Source organism: Egretta garzetta, unplaced genomic scaffold (genome assembly GCF_000687185.1).
Source record: "Egretta garzetta isolate BGI_Z169 unplaced genomic scaffold, ASM68718v1 scaffold744, whole genome shotgun sequence".
NCBI lineage: Eukaryota > Metazoa > Chordata > Aves > Pelecaniformes > Ardeidae > Egretta > Egretta garzetta.
The window spans coordinates 354,759-373,463 of record NW_009259482.1 but is presented as its reverse complement, the minus strand read 5'-3'; the positions used below and the strand labels follow the sequence as shown (position 1 = coordinate 373,463).

Sequence of the window (18,705 nt, the reverse complement as noted above, 5' to 3'; positions counted from 1 at the left end):
GACAACACATTGCACTGTTGAAAAGTAGGAGGGAACACAGACTGTGCCATTGTCATTGACGCCCTTTGGAGGATGCATTCCCCTGCTTATCAAGCTCACTCATCTTTGAATGAAGTTCTGAAGGAGCTTGTAGAAAGTGGATTTGACTGCAGTGTGGGTGGATAGTGAGATAGGAAATGCACTAAAAATAATTTAGGAAAGATCTAGGTCCAATTTCCAGCTAATACAGTGAACTGGGATTAATTTCAAAGTTTCATACATATTCCTAACCTAGTACTACCTTCCTACTATAAACAGCCGGTACTCTTCCCTTGCAATGAACTCTTCTGTCCTTCAATGCTGTAGTCTGAAGTTCTTAATCCTAACCTAACTGTCCTTATCTTTATCTATCCTTATCGCAAGTCTGTAGAAAGTACATTGCTCTTAGAAGTTTATTTTTATCGCTATTTGGTCCTGTCAATTTATTCACTGATTTCCTATATTATTGTTTATGACTGTATTTCATGTTTCTGGCTGATGCTCTAAGCAAATCAAAATTCTCTGTTAGTCTTTGTTCTTAGATTATTACTCAGGTGATATATGCTCTGCCCTCCATCTAAAATGTAAGAGCTGAAAGGTAGGCACCATGCCTTGTTCTTCCTTTTCTAGCACTGAACTACATGACTGCACACCACATTATGCAATTCTTTTTTCTGTTAACTGATCAGGAAAACAGGCAGTAGAAAAGGACCACCCCATTACAGCTCTTGATTCCTAAATGATGTAAAAGATCTGTCCAAAAACGAATTAGCCATTGCTAATCAAAAATAACGCCAGAGACATGATGAGGACTCAGGAGCCAGCATCCCTTGTGCCCCACTAGTGATCCTGGGCAGACCGCTTGGATGCATAGAGGTCCAGTGCCAAGAGGTGCTTGTTGTGCATGTGGGTGTAGGTATGTGAGCAAATAAAGTTTATGAGAGACTGAGTCTGAATGGATATAACCAACTCCTTTAGACATTTTGTAGAAGAAACCACCCTCTTCCATGAGCTTGTTACATTGATCTCCTTCAGTGCAGATTACAATGCAGTACAACAATAACTGCAGATAAGCTCGTGGCAGCACCTGCGCTGCTGCTGCGGCAGAGGACTCACTAACTCCTGTTGAGCACCACACTAGGGCTGCTATACCACCTCAAGAGAGGAGCTGGTATCTTCTCTGGATTTCAGTAACCATGAAATATAATGCATGAGCATACTATCACAGACAAGCTCAGGAGTGTCTGTGCCAGATGCTGTTAAGGCTAATTACTTTACCTGCTGTATCTTGCTGATGTGGCTACCCTGCTTTTTACTCCAGAGCAATGTTCAAAGCTCTCTTGGGTGAATCACATACCTGGCAGAGATAGGTAGAGGGAGGACAGAAAGGATTGCAAATGAAGAAAAGCAGTCTGACTCATTACATGCCATTTGCAGAAATAAACCCTCACATTGTTCTGTAAAAATATGAAAAAAAAAAAAAAGAAAAAGTAATGAAACAAAATTAAGAAGGAAATTACACGAAAAAAAAGGCCAGACTTAGCTCCTGACTGCCTCTAGAGCTTTTATGCCTTTATAGCATACAGATTTATGATATTTGTGTAATAGATAGGAAGAAGATTTCCCTAGTCAAAGTTCAGGTTATGCTATTTATTTGCCCTTGCATAGCTGTGGTGATATATTCACTCCACTTCTGTGTCTCCTTTTTGCACATTACTGATTACTGATGTACTGTCACTAGCATGTTTACATTCTTTCTTCTTCAGGGAGACGGTGGGAGACCTTTAGTTTGTCTTGTCCAAGACAGTTTTGTCCAATATGCATTCACCTCTTGGGGTCTTGGTTGTGCCCTGCCTAAAAAACTTTCTGTCTTTGTCAGAGTTTCTGGTTACACTTCTTGGATGCAATAGGAGCCAACTGATTCTGGGAATAGACTGCCCTCTCCTGGAAAGCTGTATGCATATTCAAAAAATTAGATTCCAAGGGCTACATTAAAATGATATTAAATTCTAAGAATAAAAGTTAAACATAATCCATTATAAATTACTGTAAACTAACACTCTGATAACTAGGCAAACTGATGGCTCATTCCCATCTTTCAGTATGCTCTGTATTTCAGTGCATTCTACAGTAAAAACAGGTGAAACACCTGTGCAAAACCTCCTGTTCTCTGTGTAGCTGAATCTCACACCTATTTGTAGCTCTCATAGAGGTAGTATTGTTCTAGGTATTCTGTGCTCTCAACAATTTCACTGACCTCCTGCATTGTTAATGGTCATACTTCCAGTTTTCTCTCAGGGCATCCCATAAATCATGAAGACATCAAGCTGAATTGTGGGAGACAGAGATTCTCCATAGGTGGGCTTTGGACTGTGAATGCCTTTCAGACACCAGTACGTGGTTCTGGTAGTCTCCATGCTCTGGAACGTACCTAACAGCCATCATGGTGACTGCCAAGCGTGAGGATTATTTTCTGCTCCAGATGTGATGTAGGCAGAAGAAAAGAGTCAGCAAAGAACCCTTCTGTCTTAGAGGTTTCTCATACTTGACAATCAGCATTAGGCAGTATTTTCGCAGGTCTGGTTTGGTGGAAATGAGAGAGACTTTTTCTTCACTTTTGTGCATGGCAAATTCAGAACTGTTACTGAGTCTCGGCACTGGAGTACACACGGTGCAGTACCATATCAAATGGCCAGCTCAAAAACACTGTTGGACAGGCTGATGCAAGTCTCCAAGAGCTCTTCGGCACTGTTGCTGACAACCGATTACAGTGCAAAGTAAAAATGACGTGAGATCCTTAGTACCCACCTTGTCTCAGTGTGTGAACTTCAGAGGCAGGATTTAACTGCCCAGAAATAAATAGCTATGGTCATTTAGCAATCTTCAGGTTCTTGAGACATGTGGATGGGGCTGGCAGAAATGTTACAGGGTATGAAGGAGATCCAGTCCTTTCTGAAGTGGCAGCTGTGGTCCTCGGAGGATTCCTTAGGGAGTCTAAAATGGTATTAGATGCTTTGCTTAAACAAGTCCCAGCCTAGCTGTAATTCTTCTGCCCTTTTTGGAAAGAATTTATATCACAGTGAGGTTTATGAAGGTTTTTCCCATTAGCTATTAAGATACATAAATATATTTTACTGCTCCATGGTAATTTAAGACTTGCAATGGAGGAAAAGAGAACAAAGAAACTGTAATGCATTTGAGTCTTTGCCAAGCCTTATAATACTAACTAGAGAACCATCAGATCTCAGTATAGCTATTTTAATGTTTCATTTTGCACTAGTACATTCATTCTTCGGTAACCCATTCCATCATGGTTGTCCCTGCATCCAAAGATTACCATTTCTCCCAGAATGTGTCATAAATAACATTGCTTTTCTTTCTGACAATATAATGAAGTGCAGTCTTTAAGAAAAAGACTGACAAGCTGTCTAAAAATGTCAATACACCCAAAAAATCATCTGCATTCATAGCCGCAGGAATAATTTTCACCCTGTGTTTAAATAACAAGAACCCTGGACTAGATTCAATTATCCATTGCACAAGACTTTCATCATCCTGCTCTTCTCCTTGGAGAGTGTAGATAGAAATAACTTTTAAGGACTTCAAACTGTTTGAGCTGTGAATTTTGCTGCCTGTGGTTTGGTCACATAATTCACTTTTTGAAAAAATGCATGCTTTGGTTATTTCCCTGCAGAGTCAACACAGATATCAAAGGCCAGCCTGACTCTTATTTTTCCTCTTCAGCATCTGTTTTGTAAGTTCCAAGGCAAAACCTTTATTGCTTACAATGACATGTGTGGCAGGAAGAGCACTGGCTCATCCCAGTCCTAAAGCCAGTTTGACTGTATAGTATTATCAGTTAAAATGTTTCTGTCTTTTATCCTGTGTCCTCACTTGCTACTTTTGCTGGTTCAGTAGAGCTGAGAAAGCTTTTGAGCAACACCCCACTTGTTTCCCACATTGAATATTCTGCACAGAATAAAAAGAGCAATTAACTAACTATACCCTAAAAATATGTGTAGAAGATTTATTATAATAAATGCATACTTGTAGAGTAGAAAGAGAATAATGGCATAGGACAGGTATTAATACCGAGTACATTTTCTAACAAAATAGAACCCTAACAGTTGTTACCATGCCTATTATCTTGGCAAGAGCTAAGCAGATGATATATATCAAAGCAAACATTACTGCAACAGTTAATTTTCTAACGGAACAACCAAACTTGCAGTTTTTCTCATCAAAGTATCCACTTCATACATATATTTATATGCAATATGCATTGGTGGATGCAGTAGACTCTGGTTGTCTTATTTGATTGGATAATACTCTTTTTTCATCACTCATGTTATTAGAAGAGTAGTCCAACATGAATTTTGCAAGTGTCTTGACTTCATTGTCTCATAAAGACACAAGGCTAAAGCATCTCTATTGCTTGACTTACAAAGCTTTAAAACCCCAATGTGTGAAGGCATTACAAAATTAATTGTCCATATCACTCCCCTAAAAATATCACCTCTCTTTCATCCTAATCACGCTACACTTATTGTGTGTGGTTTCATTTATGCTGTGCTTAATAATCTTACATGTATGTAATAGAAACTGATAAAACTTTTTACTAGGTCTTTTAAAAACCTGATTTGTTTCTATGTTGATCCCTTCTGCCATTTTTGCTAGAAGACTTAATCTAAATAACAAAGACTAGCAGTGTGTAGATATTGTTCTTTTTTCTTCACATGTGAAAATCCTATAAAATTGGGGGCGTGGGGGGGAGAGAGAGAGAGAGAAAACATCAACTCAAATAAACAATAACTACTTTGAAAACTAGAAGAATTTGACAAAGGATGATTTACTTACTCAGGTGGTTTTTAGCATCAGTTTGCACAGTTCAGTAGAGAACCAGACTGTTTTAAGATTACTAATCTGATTTGGGTTTATGTAGATTTTTTCATTCTATTTTGCCGTTAGGGACAGTGCACTATACTATAATAGCCTACATATTTCTCTTATATACTGGTTTAGAAGGCAAAGGCTGCATAACTATAGTTTTTCATCTTCTGTAGGAGGCAGAAATATTTGACACTTCAGGTGTTATATTAAGGATTTTATACCTGCCTCATAACCCCTTTCTCTGTGGTAGGGTTAAGGTACTATAACATCAGTAACTAGTTTTATTAATTATTTCTTCAGTTGCTGTATTGTCAATGTCACCCTTGCCTGTGAACTAAGTTTTCTGGTTTATGATGGTTCTAAATGTGAAATATGCAAATAGATTGATAAAGATTTTTAAAAGTTACTGGTGGCTTTTAATATAGTTAAACTAAAAAAAAAAAACCAAAACCTGTACTGATTTCTTTATGGCAACTATAGTACATAAATCACAAAATGTTCAAAATGCTGTTTTGCTCTTAAACAGAAATTTTCTAGCATTAGCCTCTTTTAACCAGATGTTCTTGTTTAGAAAAGTTTGGATTAAATCCAGTCAGCAGTTTGGTGTTCTGTGTGTGAGATCACTTCCATTAGGAAGACAGTAATAATCTGTTAAAAATTCTGTTTTTCTTAGAGAATGAATGAAAAAAAAGAATTTAAACCAATGTTGAGATATGTCTAGATGATGTCTAATACCAGATGATATCAACAGTGTTGGTCTCTGTATGTTTATTATGACGTGGAATTGGTTAACTAGACCAAATTTTAGTATTCTGAGTAAGCCCATACAAAAAGGCTTGCTTCAAAGTAAATAATATATTCTTATGGTGTGTGTGAACCAACCTGCTCTATCTCACCCCCATGTATCTCGTGATTCTCCTGCTACCACCCTTATTGACCCAGCCTACCACCTTTATCAGCCCACATATCATGGCTGGAAAAATTAGATGAGCTTTTAGGCACAAAGAAGGGCTTGCATGCACAAAAACTTGTCTAATTTTTTCCAACTATATGAGTTGATCTAACAGAAAATATTAACTCCACCTATAAATCTTGTCTCACCCATGTCCTTAGACCACCATCACAGCAAGAACAAGCAAACAAAGAGCCTTTTCCACCTTTATTTGCATGCACTGGAGCTCTGTTCCAGAGGATTCTCAGTCCACAAAATTATTTCCATCTGTTTAGAAGACAATTGAACTGATAGACTTTTCCACCCAAAATACCCAAAAGTAGATGTAGTTATGGAAGAGTTCATACTAATGCAGGATCTGGCTCTGCCCTGCCCAGCATAAGCTGCACTTTTGTGTACATTTTTTACTCCTATATCTGTATCTTTATGAGGGTTTTTACTGATGTGGCTTTGCTAGATAAGATTTCTAAAGGACATCTATCTGTAGCTTACCTGTGACTTTTTGCTTAAGATGCACATAGGTAAATAAATCACTACTCTGACCACTAAAAATGAGTCTCCTAAAAGTGGATGAAAAAGCTCAGTCTTTACTCAGTGGGAGGAACAAATTGTTGAACAAGCCACACAGCTGAGTTGTTGAATTTTAAATAGTTTTCCAATCCAGCTGCATGCTCTATTTGCCAAGCGTATTATCATAGCAATTCCAAATATCCTTGACTGTGACTAAAAGCCTAGACGCTCCTTTAGTAGTAACCCTCTTTCCTCCCCTCTTTTTAGCAGTAGGTAAGTTCATTGAAAGAAAAGATGTTTTTCAAACCTAAGTAATAGTTTATCTCCCTGTGTAAAGGGTGATTAAAGCTAATATGCTTTCCAGAAAGATTCCCATGATGGACAGCTAAATCCATTTCTAGCTCACTAGATTAAGTAGGCTTGTTTTGCTTTGTTCAGGTGCAGAATAGGAATTACATTTGTACAATGTCTCTGAACTTCAAGGCCTCTTTCCCAGGGTACCCAAGTATGCATTTAATTTGCAAATGTAGAACTAAACCTTAAAAAGACATTTGCAAGCCCCTAAATCTGCAAGTTTTGCAGATGAATAAGGGGCCACGCTGTAGAACTCCTGCTTTCTTTATCATTGCCTGAGTGCTCTGTCCCTGGGTTTGTTCCCACACACAGAGGCATGATTGCAGAGGAAGAGGAAAGGGACATTTTCTGCAACTGTCCTACCTTTAGGAAGGCAGGTCTCTCCTCCCTCTCACCCCAGGCAGCCAATTTAGGTCCTTTTCTATAAAAATATCTCCTCCTAGCGCCTTTAGCCAAGAAGCAGCAGAGCTAAAGATTATATTGTTTCAGTCTGCTCCAGGACAAAAGCATAATGTCTCAAGAAGGAAATCTGCATAACCTGACAGTCTGAAACTCCCAGAAGGAGGGGAGAGGCCAGAGGAGAACATGGGTGACAGCTGCAGAGAGGACAGAGGATTGTGGTGCTGAGAAGCTGTTTGCTAACTCACCAGGGAAGAACGTGGTATGACCTCACATCAGAAAAGGGGGGAGAATAAAAATAGTTCATTACAGCATGGGTTGGCCAGCATGTCCTAATATAAAGGCCAGTAGCTTCTGCCTGTAAGAATTTAATGTCAAGTTGTTTCCAAGGAAAAAAAACCTGTTATTGAAAGGGACATTATCCAAAAGCATCTATTCTGAAGTGGTTTTAGAGGTGGAACAGTTTCAGCACTTGTGATTTCCTAAAAACACGGCCTTTACAGGAAAGAGAGTAATAAGGGGGTTTTTAATGGTTTGGGGTGTTTTTGTGTTGGTTTTTTTTGCTAGAAAACCCAGTTGCCAACAACACGAACTGTTTTAGATTTGCCAGAGAGCCGGAGCTGGGGATGTCTGAGATCATTTTAGGCTTAATGTTACAACTGAAAAAATGATATACTGTTTTCATTTTACTCAACAAAGTTAGCTCCTACCTATGTTCTGAGCTGACTTCTGACAGTTCATTTAAATGAATGCATTTTTCATAATTGCTTGGATTTATCTTATGCTAGTGAATTTTCATCACCAACAAGTGACCTGTGACAGGATATGCAGCTGATCACTGCCATGTCTATCAGGGGGAAAAGAGAGGTTTGTGTGGGAAATGTTCCCCTCAGGTGAGAAGGAACAAGATTCCCCTCAAAGGGAGGCCCAGTTCAGGCAAGAAAAATAAATTTCAACATAATACCTGAGAAATATGGAGGAAACAAAGTGAATGTAGGGCTAAATAGTCCATATGTTGTGCATGTAAGATATTGTCCAGCATTAAAGCTTGCTGTGTTCTTATGTACAGTTTTGACATTTACTTTAAACCCAATAAAACATGCTCTAATAGATGTCATAGCAGATTATTATCTCTTCGCTCAGTGAAATGCCTCTGTGAAATGAGTAAGTTCTTCCCGAGGGCTGTAAGAGGCGATTGCGCCAGTGCTCCCTGTGCCAGTCCAGCTCCCAGCCTTGCACCGTGCAGGGAAAGTCAGAGTGGATGTAAGCATGGAAAAAAATCAGGAAAAAAGGTCCTTATTGGTGCAACATTTGTGCATCTGTGGGCACAAAGATAAGAGGCAGTCAAGTGTCCTGATCTTTCAGTTTCTCCACTGGAAGAAATTGCTTTTGCAGATTTCTCTCTACAGAAATGCCTCTGAGGTTGGACTCTTCCCCACAGCGCTGGATGCCAGCTTGGTCTGGGGAGAGCAAGAAGAGATTTAAAAGATGTGAAATTAAATGGGCTGCCTCCAGGTAGTGATTCCCCCGGCGGGGCGGGTGGCGAGTCAGAGCCCCTGCAGGAGCTGATGCACAAGAAGCGTCTGTCTCGTTCGGGTGGGCCAGGAGGGGTGACCAGATCAGCTCTCCGGCAAAGCATCCTCCCAGCTGGCTGAGCAGAGCCACTTCACAGACTTCAGGGGCTGTCACACTCTACATTCAACCCAGTAGAATTTAGGCTGCTTCCAGACCTGCCTGAGCATGTTTCACAGCAGGATAGGATAGACCCCCTCGTGTGAAGTCGTCCTGAGACAGGATTTTTCCTGAACTAAATTTCTGGAAGGGACCCCTTAGCCCAAGGTTTACCATCTGCCAAGAGGATATTTATCACCTCACGCGTCAGCAGAGGAGCAGCAGGTCTAGCTTTGCCTGCAGCTACAATGAGGGTGATCTAGGACCACTGGTAGGAGAAGGATAAACATGAACAACGTGGGAAACAGCAGGCATGGAGCCCTTCTTGCGCTGCCTGTGTGCAAGCTTTGCTGCGGTAAGGAGCAGCCTGGCTGGCACAACTGAAGCACAACTGGAGGAGTAAAGTCTGGGGCCACGTGGCACAGGGGTTGCCATAGGACTGTGGCTCAGTAGAGGGCTATGAGATGGAGAGGTCGTCTCGATGTCAGCTCACATATATGTTCTCAAACAGCTTTTTGAGCCACTACTGTCATACACCTACTTGCTTTAGCAACGCTGAAATTTAGCATTAATATATAATGAATATGTATTAGTTAAATGAATATGAATTAATATGTATTAGTTATATGTGTTTTACTTGAGGTGTTCTGCATCTAATTCAAACTTAATATTGCCTCCAGTTGTCTGAATGCATTTGAAAAAAGCCTGCCATTATATTGGTTATGTAAACATAATCTATTCACTCAGAGGAACTACTAGGAACTATTAGGCTTGGACTATCCTAGGTTATTTTTTACAACTCTTCTATTCTACTTGATGCCTTGCTAATTTCTCACATACCATAAGATGTCAAAGAATTATACTACAGCAAAAAGCTTTAGGTTAGGCATCCAGAAAGCCTTAACTGTAGGGATAATTGTGCTTTCCTGAGAAGGGTGTGGAGGTGCCATCCTAGGAGGCTTTTAATCTGTGGTTGTTGAAGCAGCAGTCAGGAAGGACGTGGTGGAGTTGATTCTGTTTGAGGGAAGGGAGAGGAACTAGGAGGCTTCTGGGGACCCATTTCCAGCCCTTCAATTGCTATAGCAAAGAGCACAAATTCACCCTTTGGGTGTATGCAGTACATTTCAAATTAAAGATTCAGTTGTTTGTACCCACATGCATGAGAAGAAATTATGAGACCAAACAGTTCCAGGAAGAAATGAGCTCTAGGCCTGTGCCTCAAACCTTCCTCAAAGGCGGCAAGATACAGAGGCCTTCAGTTTTGGAAGGAGTTAGGCCTAGACAACCAGCTGTTTCAGACTATTAACAAGGATCTCCTTCCTCTGAGTATGCTCCATCAGAGTGCTCTGTCCTTCAGGTGGGTCTCAATCATATACCAATGTGTGCAGGTCATTCAGACTAAAAAGATTATCAGTTTCTTATTTAGCAAGGTCATTTATGTCAAGATGTTTTTCTGAAGCATTTTATTATCTGCAAATTCATTATCTGGCTGTTCCAAATAAAGAGCTTTCAGCGGTGCTGGGAGCGCGCTGGTAACACCCATGGTGTTGATGCTGAGAGAGGCTGGGGGGATGAGACCCTGAGGGGGAGAGCAGCCGCTGGGTGGGAGCCAGAGCCCCAGTTTGGTGGGTGCCAGGAGGACACAAATTCTCCCTCACCAGCTGCAGGAGAACTGTCAGAGGCCAGGAGATCAGGCCTAAACAAGTCTGACTTGCATGGATTTCTCGTCATAGCTGGGGGGCACTCCAGCTAAAAACAACTGAATTGTCAAGGTGAGGCAACTCCAGAAGCTGCAATTACATTGTGCTCGGTGTGCCCCTGGGCAGGGGGAGCTGTCACTTGCATGAAGTTATGTTGCTTGTAGGCTCATACTGGAGACGTTTTGAGAACGGAGAATTCTGAGCGTTCCCAGGGCTCTTTGCAGAAGAAGATGAGTTTTTTCTTCTTTCTCTGAAAAGAGTTATTCTGCTCAATCAGTCTTCCTAGGGCAAGGATTCAGTGTGCTGTACTATTCCCAAAGGAAACCAGAGATGACCTACAGCACTGAACTGCAGCCTTCCAGCTGAGCAGAGCATGAAGATATAGCCAAGGTGGTTAATGGAGGTAGTGGCTGTGGGTAGTTGAGTATGTAAAGCTGTGGAGTCCTGGAAACGCAACGTTTCCTCTTTGCATGTCTATGAGCTGTGAGAGCAGATCAGTGGAGAAGGAAGGCAGAAGGTGTAAAAGCCATCCTGCAGAGGAAAGAGGATTACTGCCAATGGTCTGTGAACACCTGCAGTACAGCTGTTTTGAGGAATTGTTTAGGTGTCACAAATATAATTCACAGAATTAGAAGAAAAAGATGACAAAAAGGATCATCTAGGTCAGCTGTTGTGGCGTAGGAACACATACAGACCCCAAAAGTGTGTCAGATATTTCTCAAACTTGCTCCTGAACTTCCAGTCGTGAAGATCCCACAACTTCCCGAGGCAAAATTCCAGTGCTTCACTCTCCTTCATGTGAAAGAGTTTTTTTCTCTAATCTTGATTTTAAATCTCTTGGATATTTAGATCCATACTGCTTGCCTTATCCTCCACATTTATGGTGAATAGACTATCTACTCTTCTTTGCAGTAATAATTTTATATATGTGCATGCACCTACATACATATGTTATAATAGACATATATTTATATGTTTATATTTGAAGATCCTTCTTGTGTATTCCTCTAGTAATATAATCTTTAGCCAAAATAACTCATTCTGCCTCCTTTTCTCTGACCCACCCCACAGCTCTCCAGCAAGTTCCATCTGATTTGCAGTTCTTTAACTTGGGAGGGGTAAGAAGTTTCTCTGTCAGACAGCCTCACTGGATTTTTCAGGTGTATGGATGAGGCCTCAAGTCAGTATTATCTATAAGATTTCAATACTTACCTATAGATTTTGAACCATACCTGCCTCACAGTCTGGTAGAAGGATTATGCTTACCACTTATGCCATCTTCTCCTTTCAACTCCAAAGTAAGCCTGAATTTACTAACCTCATAGCAGACAGGCAGTGAAGTATTTGCTGTGCCTGTTTTATAAATAGGAAGCTTGCTGCAGTGTTTTGTCCAGGCAACGCTGGCAATGGGACAGGCATTAACATGTAGGTGCCTCAAGAAACAGTCCTGAGCTCCTGGTACACATTAAGCAGACCCATTGCTCCAGGTGGGGAAGGCACTAGCTTCTTGCCTTCTTCTCATCTCCTTTCTTATAGACGCTTCCTCTGCTAGGTTGAAACACAAGCAATAGGCTGTTGCATGTAAAGCCAAGAGTCCATGTGCACCAATTTCTGAAGTGGGCAGGGCCAATGTGGATTTCTGACCCTGCCATGACTTTGGCCATGCCATTTCATTTCTTCACCCTTTAGCTGCTGCCAGAGTAATCTCTTTGGGGTTGAGAAAGTCTCATATCTATCTTGAGCACCTAGTGCTTGGGCTTTGATTTCAGGTGGAAGCTCTGATATTAACAGTAATCCTCATCATTAGTGGTATCCTCTGGAAAGAATGTAAATACCCATGAGAACAAGCAAATGATCAGTAATGGAGCCCCCCCAAAATGAGGTACTGAAATTTATAAAAATGGCTTTCATATGTTGCTGATAAATGGAGCTGGGTCCTGCTCTGGGCTCAGTGTATCTGAATAGTGCCCTGATAGTCTACCTGATTCATGTTTGTGTCAATGGACAAAATCTACCACAAAGCAGGAAACCATTAGAGGACACTGTGCTCATTCCCCTTGGAAACCAGCTCAGGGTTGGGAATTCCGTGACTCAACATGGAGAAGTATGAAACTGAAAAATAAACAAATTGGCCAACCAGTACAAAAGCTGTGCCCACCACTCACTATCCACTCTATTACTTCATGTGGCTGATCTCTGAGTTGCTACTCCTGTCAATGTGTTTTTACCAGGAAAGACAAATTAGGGACTAGAGACAGTACGAAGTACTTTAGAAACTGGTTCTTTGGAATGTATTTGCATCTGATGAGGAAACAATAACTAACTTATATTTCATGGAGCTGGTGACTCACATTATTTGGTTCAGGAAAGTATAGAGAGATGGATTTCAGAGGAATTTTTCTGTTATTATTTACTCGCAGAAGGAACTGTCCTTGATGAGGGATATTTGAGTTCTCAGTCACTTGTTTGGAGATGTATTCATTTTCTTTCCTATTCCCAAATTTGTTTTCTTCCCAAGAGTCTTTAACTTGATTTTAAGAATTAAAAATTATACAAGGCCTGCCTAAAAGACCTCTGAAGTCAGCAGAAATATTTATATTCCACTGACAGAATGAGACCAATCGGTGGCTGGAAGTATCTCCTTGATTAACTGACAAGTCTGTTCATCACTTAAAGAAAATACACACTCCAAACCGGCGCAGCAGAGCTGCATGATGTTCCCTAGCAAAGGTGTAGAACAAGCAAGCATGTAAAAATCTCGTTTCCTCCAAGCCAAAAGCCTAATGAAAGTATGCTATAATTTGATACTAGATATTCAAATTATTTTTCTTTTTCATTACTGTGCAGCTCTATATCTATGTTTTTCCAAATTAATTTAAGAACATTAGTTTGAGCTCACAACTCATTTATTTGTTTTATCCATATTTATTTTCCTTTTCAAGGAAGTTGTTTCTTTTCTTTCTAATTTTTCTAATTTAGATGAAATGTGCATTGTGATCTCACAAAATTTGGGCTTTTTTTTTGTTCCAGATGGGTGCCTCAATTTTTCACTGCACCATAACCTTTATTGTTTTTCAGTGTCTTACAGTGATAATGTTTACACTTGGCTTTTTTCCCTTGCTCTTTCTCATTCTATTTTTTCTCTGTATTTCATTCTTGCATGCTGTCTTTCCCACATGGAATATCGCTTTGAGAAAATATAGCTTTTGAACATATTAATATTACAGAAGTTCAAACCAACCGACTTCAGGCCTCTTGTACTGCGGTGGGAAGGAAATGGGGGAACTGAGAAAGAAAAGAATAGCATATTTGCATAAGACAAATTTTCTTATAAGCTAGTGCTGTGAAATGAATGAAATAATAAATTCCTCAGGATTTTTTCAAGTTTATGGACAGACATCACCTGCCAATGTATCATGAGTTCTTCCTGACACCTTTACTTATGCTGGGAGTTTCAGGTCACCTACTTTTTCAAAAAAGTGTCATCTGCTGCACCCTTCTGGACATTACCAGAACAGCACATTCTCCAGGAAATCCCAAATAAACTCAGGTATGTTTACAGCATAGCTTTCATGAGCAAAGATGTGGCTTCCATAGTTTCTAATAGAAAAATGGGTGTAAAAATCTCTCTGCTTTTGATTGGTCTAAGATTTAAACGAGATCCAAGAGAAGATACTTTTCCACGATATTCACTAGCAGACCTAGAGTGGCTTCAGACTTCTGCATCTGTAGTTATGGCATTTGCTATCTGAGGGCAGAGCAAGCAATGCTGTCAGTGGCAGAACGAGAGAGGTTTGTCTCCCCAGAGTTGGCATCCCTGCTCACCATGTCCTCCTGCATCTCTTGCTGACCCCACCCGTCTCCTATATCAAACTGGGAAATCTTCAGGTCCTTCATGCCCTCCTCACTCTCAAATGGTCCCCTAATCCTGTTTCTTCCTGTTCATGTCCCCATAATCTCTCTGTGAGGTACTCCTGGCTTCTATTAGGACAGCCTGTCTCTTCCACATTGATGTGTATGAGGTGGATGTTCCCGGGATTCACTTTTGTGTGTGCTGGCATGCTGGTTGGAGGGTACAGACCTGCTGGCTGGCCAAGCAGAAATTAATGGTGTTTGCTTCTACCATGAGTGTAGAAAACAAATTTTGGTTTCTTTTCTCTGTCCAACCACTGATTTTCTGAAGACTTCAAGGAACACTGGAGTTCTATCCTTCTGCCAGGTATGGTGGAGGTTGAATGAGATGCTCACAAAGTGACTGTGGAGGTAGGGATGCAGATGAGTTGTGAATGTGATGATGCATGGACACAACTGACCACAAAACAGTTACCAAGACCAACCATCTGATTTCCTACTGGCATCACTTCTTCTGCCCATCCTGACTGCAGACCACACACTGGCTTCCTACTGAGAACCCTCTGCAGTGTCTCAAAGCTGAGGCAGAAAGGCCACTTCCCCACTGCCTCCCCACCAGCCCAGGGTGCATTTCCCACCTGTGCCCTGGAGGCATGTACCTTTTGACCACTGCTTTTACCCCAGGTAACTCCTCTAGTCATCAGCGCTCACAGAAATGTGGCTGCTGCACGTGGCCTTTCCAGAACCATCATTCTCCCAGCACAGAGGGGAATATGTGGGATTCCCACCTTGCTCCTAACTGTTGTTCTCCTCTGCCCCACCAACCCCAGTTGAAGGCTATACCAACTTGCCAGGCAAAACAGTTGAGACTCCTGAGGGCACTCTGGGAATGGCTAGCTTGCCTTAGCTGAGCCCCAGGAGGGTGATAGAGGTGGTGTTACTGATATGTGTGGGGCACTCTGCACGCACACTAAGGCCTGGAAAGACCTGAGATATCAGGAGCTTTGCCTGGAGGCAAAAGACACATTATACACTGAACCAAAGTGAACGCTGCCTCCTAAGTCATGATCAACAAAAACCAACCCAGAAATGGGAAACAAGCTGAAGGAAGGAAGCTTCTTTTCCCCAGGAAGGATACTAGCAATTGTTGAAGGAAATTCTGATACAGAGTTAGCATTAACAGGGGCTTTTTTGGGGGACTGGTTTACACAAAAACATAAATCAGAAGCAGTTCCAACCCAAGCAGTGCAAGTCTGTGACTGAAAATACAGTTGGGACCTAAAGCTGAATATACAGGACTGTGTAGAATTAGATTGTGCCTGGGTTCACATACTTGCCACCACCATGATCCCCATCTTTACCTTAGCAAACTGAAGCCAAGCAATCTGAGAACAAAAACATGCCCTGCAAAATGAGAGAGTGCCTTCCCATTTCCCAGCATCCAGTACAAATGATTGAGGCTGATTTGGTAATCCATCCAACCCAAGGTTGTTTGAATGGACACACCATGGCAAAGGGGGTCACAGCATGGGAGAATGATTAACTTAACCTACCTGCCTTGTTTGTTTGATGCCGCCTCACTCCAGTGTGAGTCAATAAAACTTTGTGCACCAACACACACAACTTCCAGCACCCGCCAGCTGGGCCAAAATGGGGATTAGCAAAGCCGCCTTTCTCTTTCTTTTCTTGCTCGGCTCAGGTAAGAGTCCTTTGCCTTCTGCTTGCCTAGGTGAAATGGGGGCCACAAATGGCTCCCTGTGAACATGCCTCATGGCCAGAAATGGGGGCACCCTGGGTAAGCAGCCACAAAGCCTGGTACAAAGCCCATAGCAGTCAGTGAGACGGCTATCTCTGGTTTCAGCAGGCTTTGGATCAAATGCTAAAGCTGTTTTTACTGCCAAGCATTGCTAAGCACAGTGATCCTGATTTTCATCCTTTATGATAGGAGTTTTTAAGTTTTCAAATGAAATATTTAAAACAAAATTAAAAATTAAAAAGCTCCTTTATATTCCAGCAATATCACATTTTCTGTTGTCAAACACTTACAAGAAAATGTTCTCCCTTGTTTACCTTGGGATAGTAGGTAGAAATTTCGTCTTCTGTGACCTAGATCAACTTTTCCAGGAATATGTCTAGAATTCTTTTTTACAACTCCAAAAGAAGACAGGTGTTCCACTAGAGGTAATATGTGAATTTCAAGCTCACCTACAAATTCTGTGAATAAATATTCTACATGTAGTGTACATTTCAATCAGATTTCAATCAGATATCATATTCTCTAGTACTTTAACATTGCATATTATTGTATGGCCCTTAAATGACTTTTAAAAAGTACTGTTAAAAACATATCAGTACAGTTTGCATGATTTTCTAACAGCTCAGACATTTAATATGACAGAATAACAGGGACGTATCATTGTATGGATCGTGCGGGATTACAGAGGACAGATTATAAAGTTATTTTTATTTGCTCATTGTTATCAGCTCTAACTCACTTTCTCCGAAGTGATGGCACACAAAACTGCCTTAAACCTATTTTTTATGTCTTCTGAATTAGTACTGGTCAAGTCTGGAAAGATACTTATATAAAAGAAGAAATTGGTTTGCTCACAGATATTTGAATATTCTGTTCAATTAACATGTGTCATGTCTGGGTTTACTTGTTTGCTGAGTCCATCAGGAGAAGGTGGTCGGTGCTCCACGTAGTCCTACTGTAACAGTAAGATTAGATATGGGAAGCCTCAGTGTCAGGGATTTCTTAAGACATGCAGATTTTATAGCATTGAGCCAACTCTGCGAACAGTCACAGAAGATTGCCCTCAGGCAATTAATCATCTTCCTTTCATTAGTGGCCCAAATACCTTTTATTTTATATGAATATGTGTCATGTGGAGGTAGGTGATGGATGACCTTTTGTCATGGGAGTTAATTACACTGGAATGACGTTGCAGTGAATTGAGCCTAAGATGGGTGTTCGCACAAAGGCAAGATTCATGTTACCTGTGAGAAGGCTGTACAAGAGTATGAATTTCCTGTGTCTGTCAATAATAATCTGGCTTGAAAAGTGAAATAATTAAATCATATCACTTCTGTGACTTTGTAACCTGATGCTGGATACGGAAATAAACTTTTGTAGAAAATAGGAACAGAAACATAGAAACTTTATAGACATAAAAGGAAAAAATCAATTAGATGGCAAACTCCATTGTGAGCAACAACATTTTGGAGCTAAATGTTAGATGGATTAGCAGGTACATCATAGGCATCTTATGCACATGTAGCTTTCAGATATAATAATACTAATTGATTTTCTAATTTAAAATCTTGGGTTAATCTGTTGCAACAGAGATGCAGCTTGACAGATTCATTAGTAAGTCTGCTCAACCCATTGCAACAAAAATAATGGATGCAAAAGACTATATAGTCATCTTATGATTGAGGTTTCTTGCTTCAGGGCAAGACAGGACAAACAACTACGTAGTGACCAGTAAAACTGTAATGATTGCACCATCCGCATGGGAGGTCATAATCTCACATCCTCCCAATTCATGCTTCTCCAAAACTTTAATATTGATATCACTTCCTTTCATCTTTCTCTCACTGGTGCTTGTTTGACACCAATTAGTCCCTCTCTCCGGTCCCTCTCACTCTTGTTTCACGTTTCTTGCTCTCAGCTTCAAACCCATACATAACTATTCAGAGCTGCTTCTCTACGTCTCTCTTCTGCTGTTTTTCCCTATGATGTGGTCCAGTCATACAGCTGTGGTTGTGTCAGGAGACAGAAATTTCCTCAGTTTATCAAGTTTTACCCAGAATTACACAAAATAAGCGGTGCCTTCACCTGTCTTTGCTACATGAAAAATGGCACTCAAAGTCACAGATTTTCTTAACTGCAGCATTCTCATTTTTAATCTCCAATTCCTTTCCTTCCCTTGTAGTGAAAGGAGAAATACTGGATGACTATTTAAGAACGGATGGTGTTTGGATACTTACTCGAAATAAACAGTTTTACAAGACATATAATGAAAAAGAATGTGCAGAGAAATGTGAAGCAGAAAGAAATTTTAATTGCAGGTAATTTCTGTTGAATCTTAAAACTATGTCATTGTGGGTGTCTGCATATCAGTGACATTTTCCTCCCACTGCTCAGAACCAACACTGCCATGCTGCTGCAGCTCTGCCTCCAGCCCATACCTGTGCCTTTAGCTTGTGGCTTATCTCCACCCGTAAATTACCACAAGGTCAAGTAAAGGGTGGATTTACAATGTATTACTCATTCTATACTAAATGCTCAAGTTCCTGCACTTATCCAATGTTAAGTGGAGAGTCTTTTTAGCTGGATGCTGTCGCCTTGTTTCG

General features: G+C 40.8%; 1 protein-coding gene across 1 annotated transcript in view; it reads left to right on the top strand.

The window, feature by feature from the left end:
* Window positions 1-15,996: 15,996 nt before the first annotated feature.
* The window catches only part of LOC104124822 (plasminogen), a 26,683-nt gene continuing 23,974 nt past the window's right edge, over window positions 15,997-18,705 (top strand). Inside the window, exons 1-2 of the mRNA XM_009637197.1 lie at window positions 15,997-16,045; window positions 18,285-18,420. Of these exons, the coding sequence (XP_009635492.1) occupies window positions 15,997-16,045; window positions 18,285-18,420 (185 nt within the window). The remainder of the gene's footprint in view (window positions 16,046-18,284; window positions 18,421-18,705) is intronic.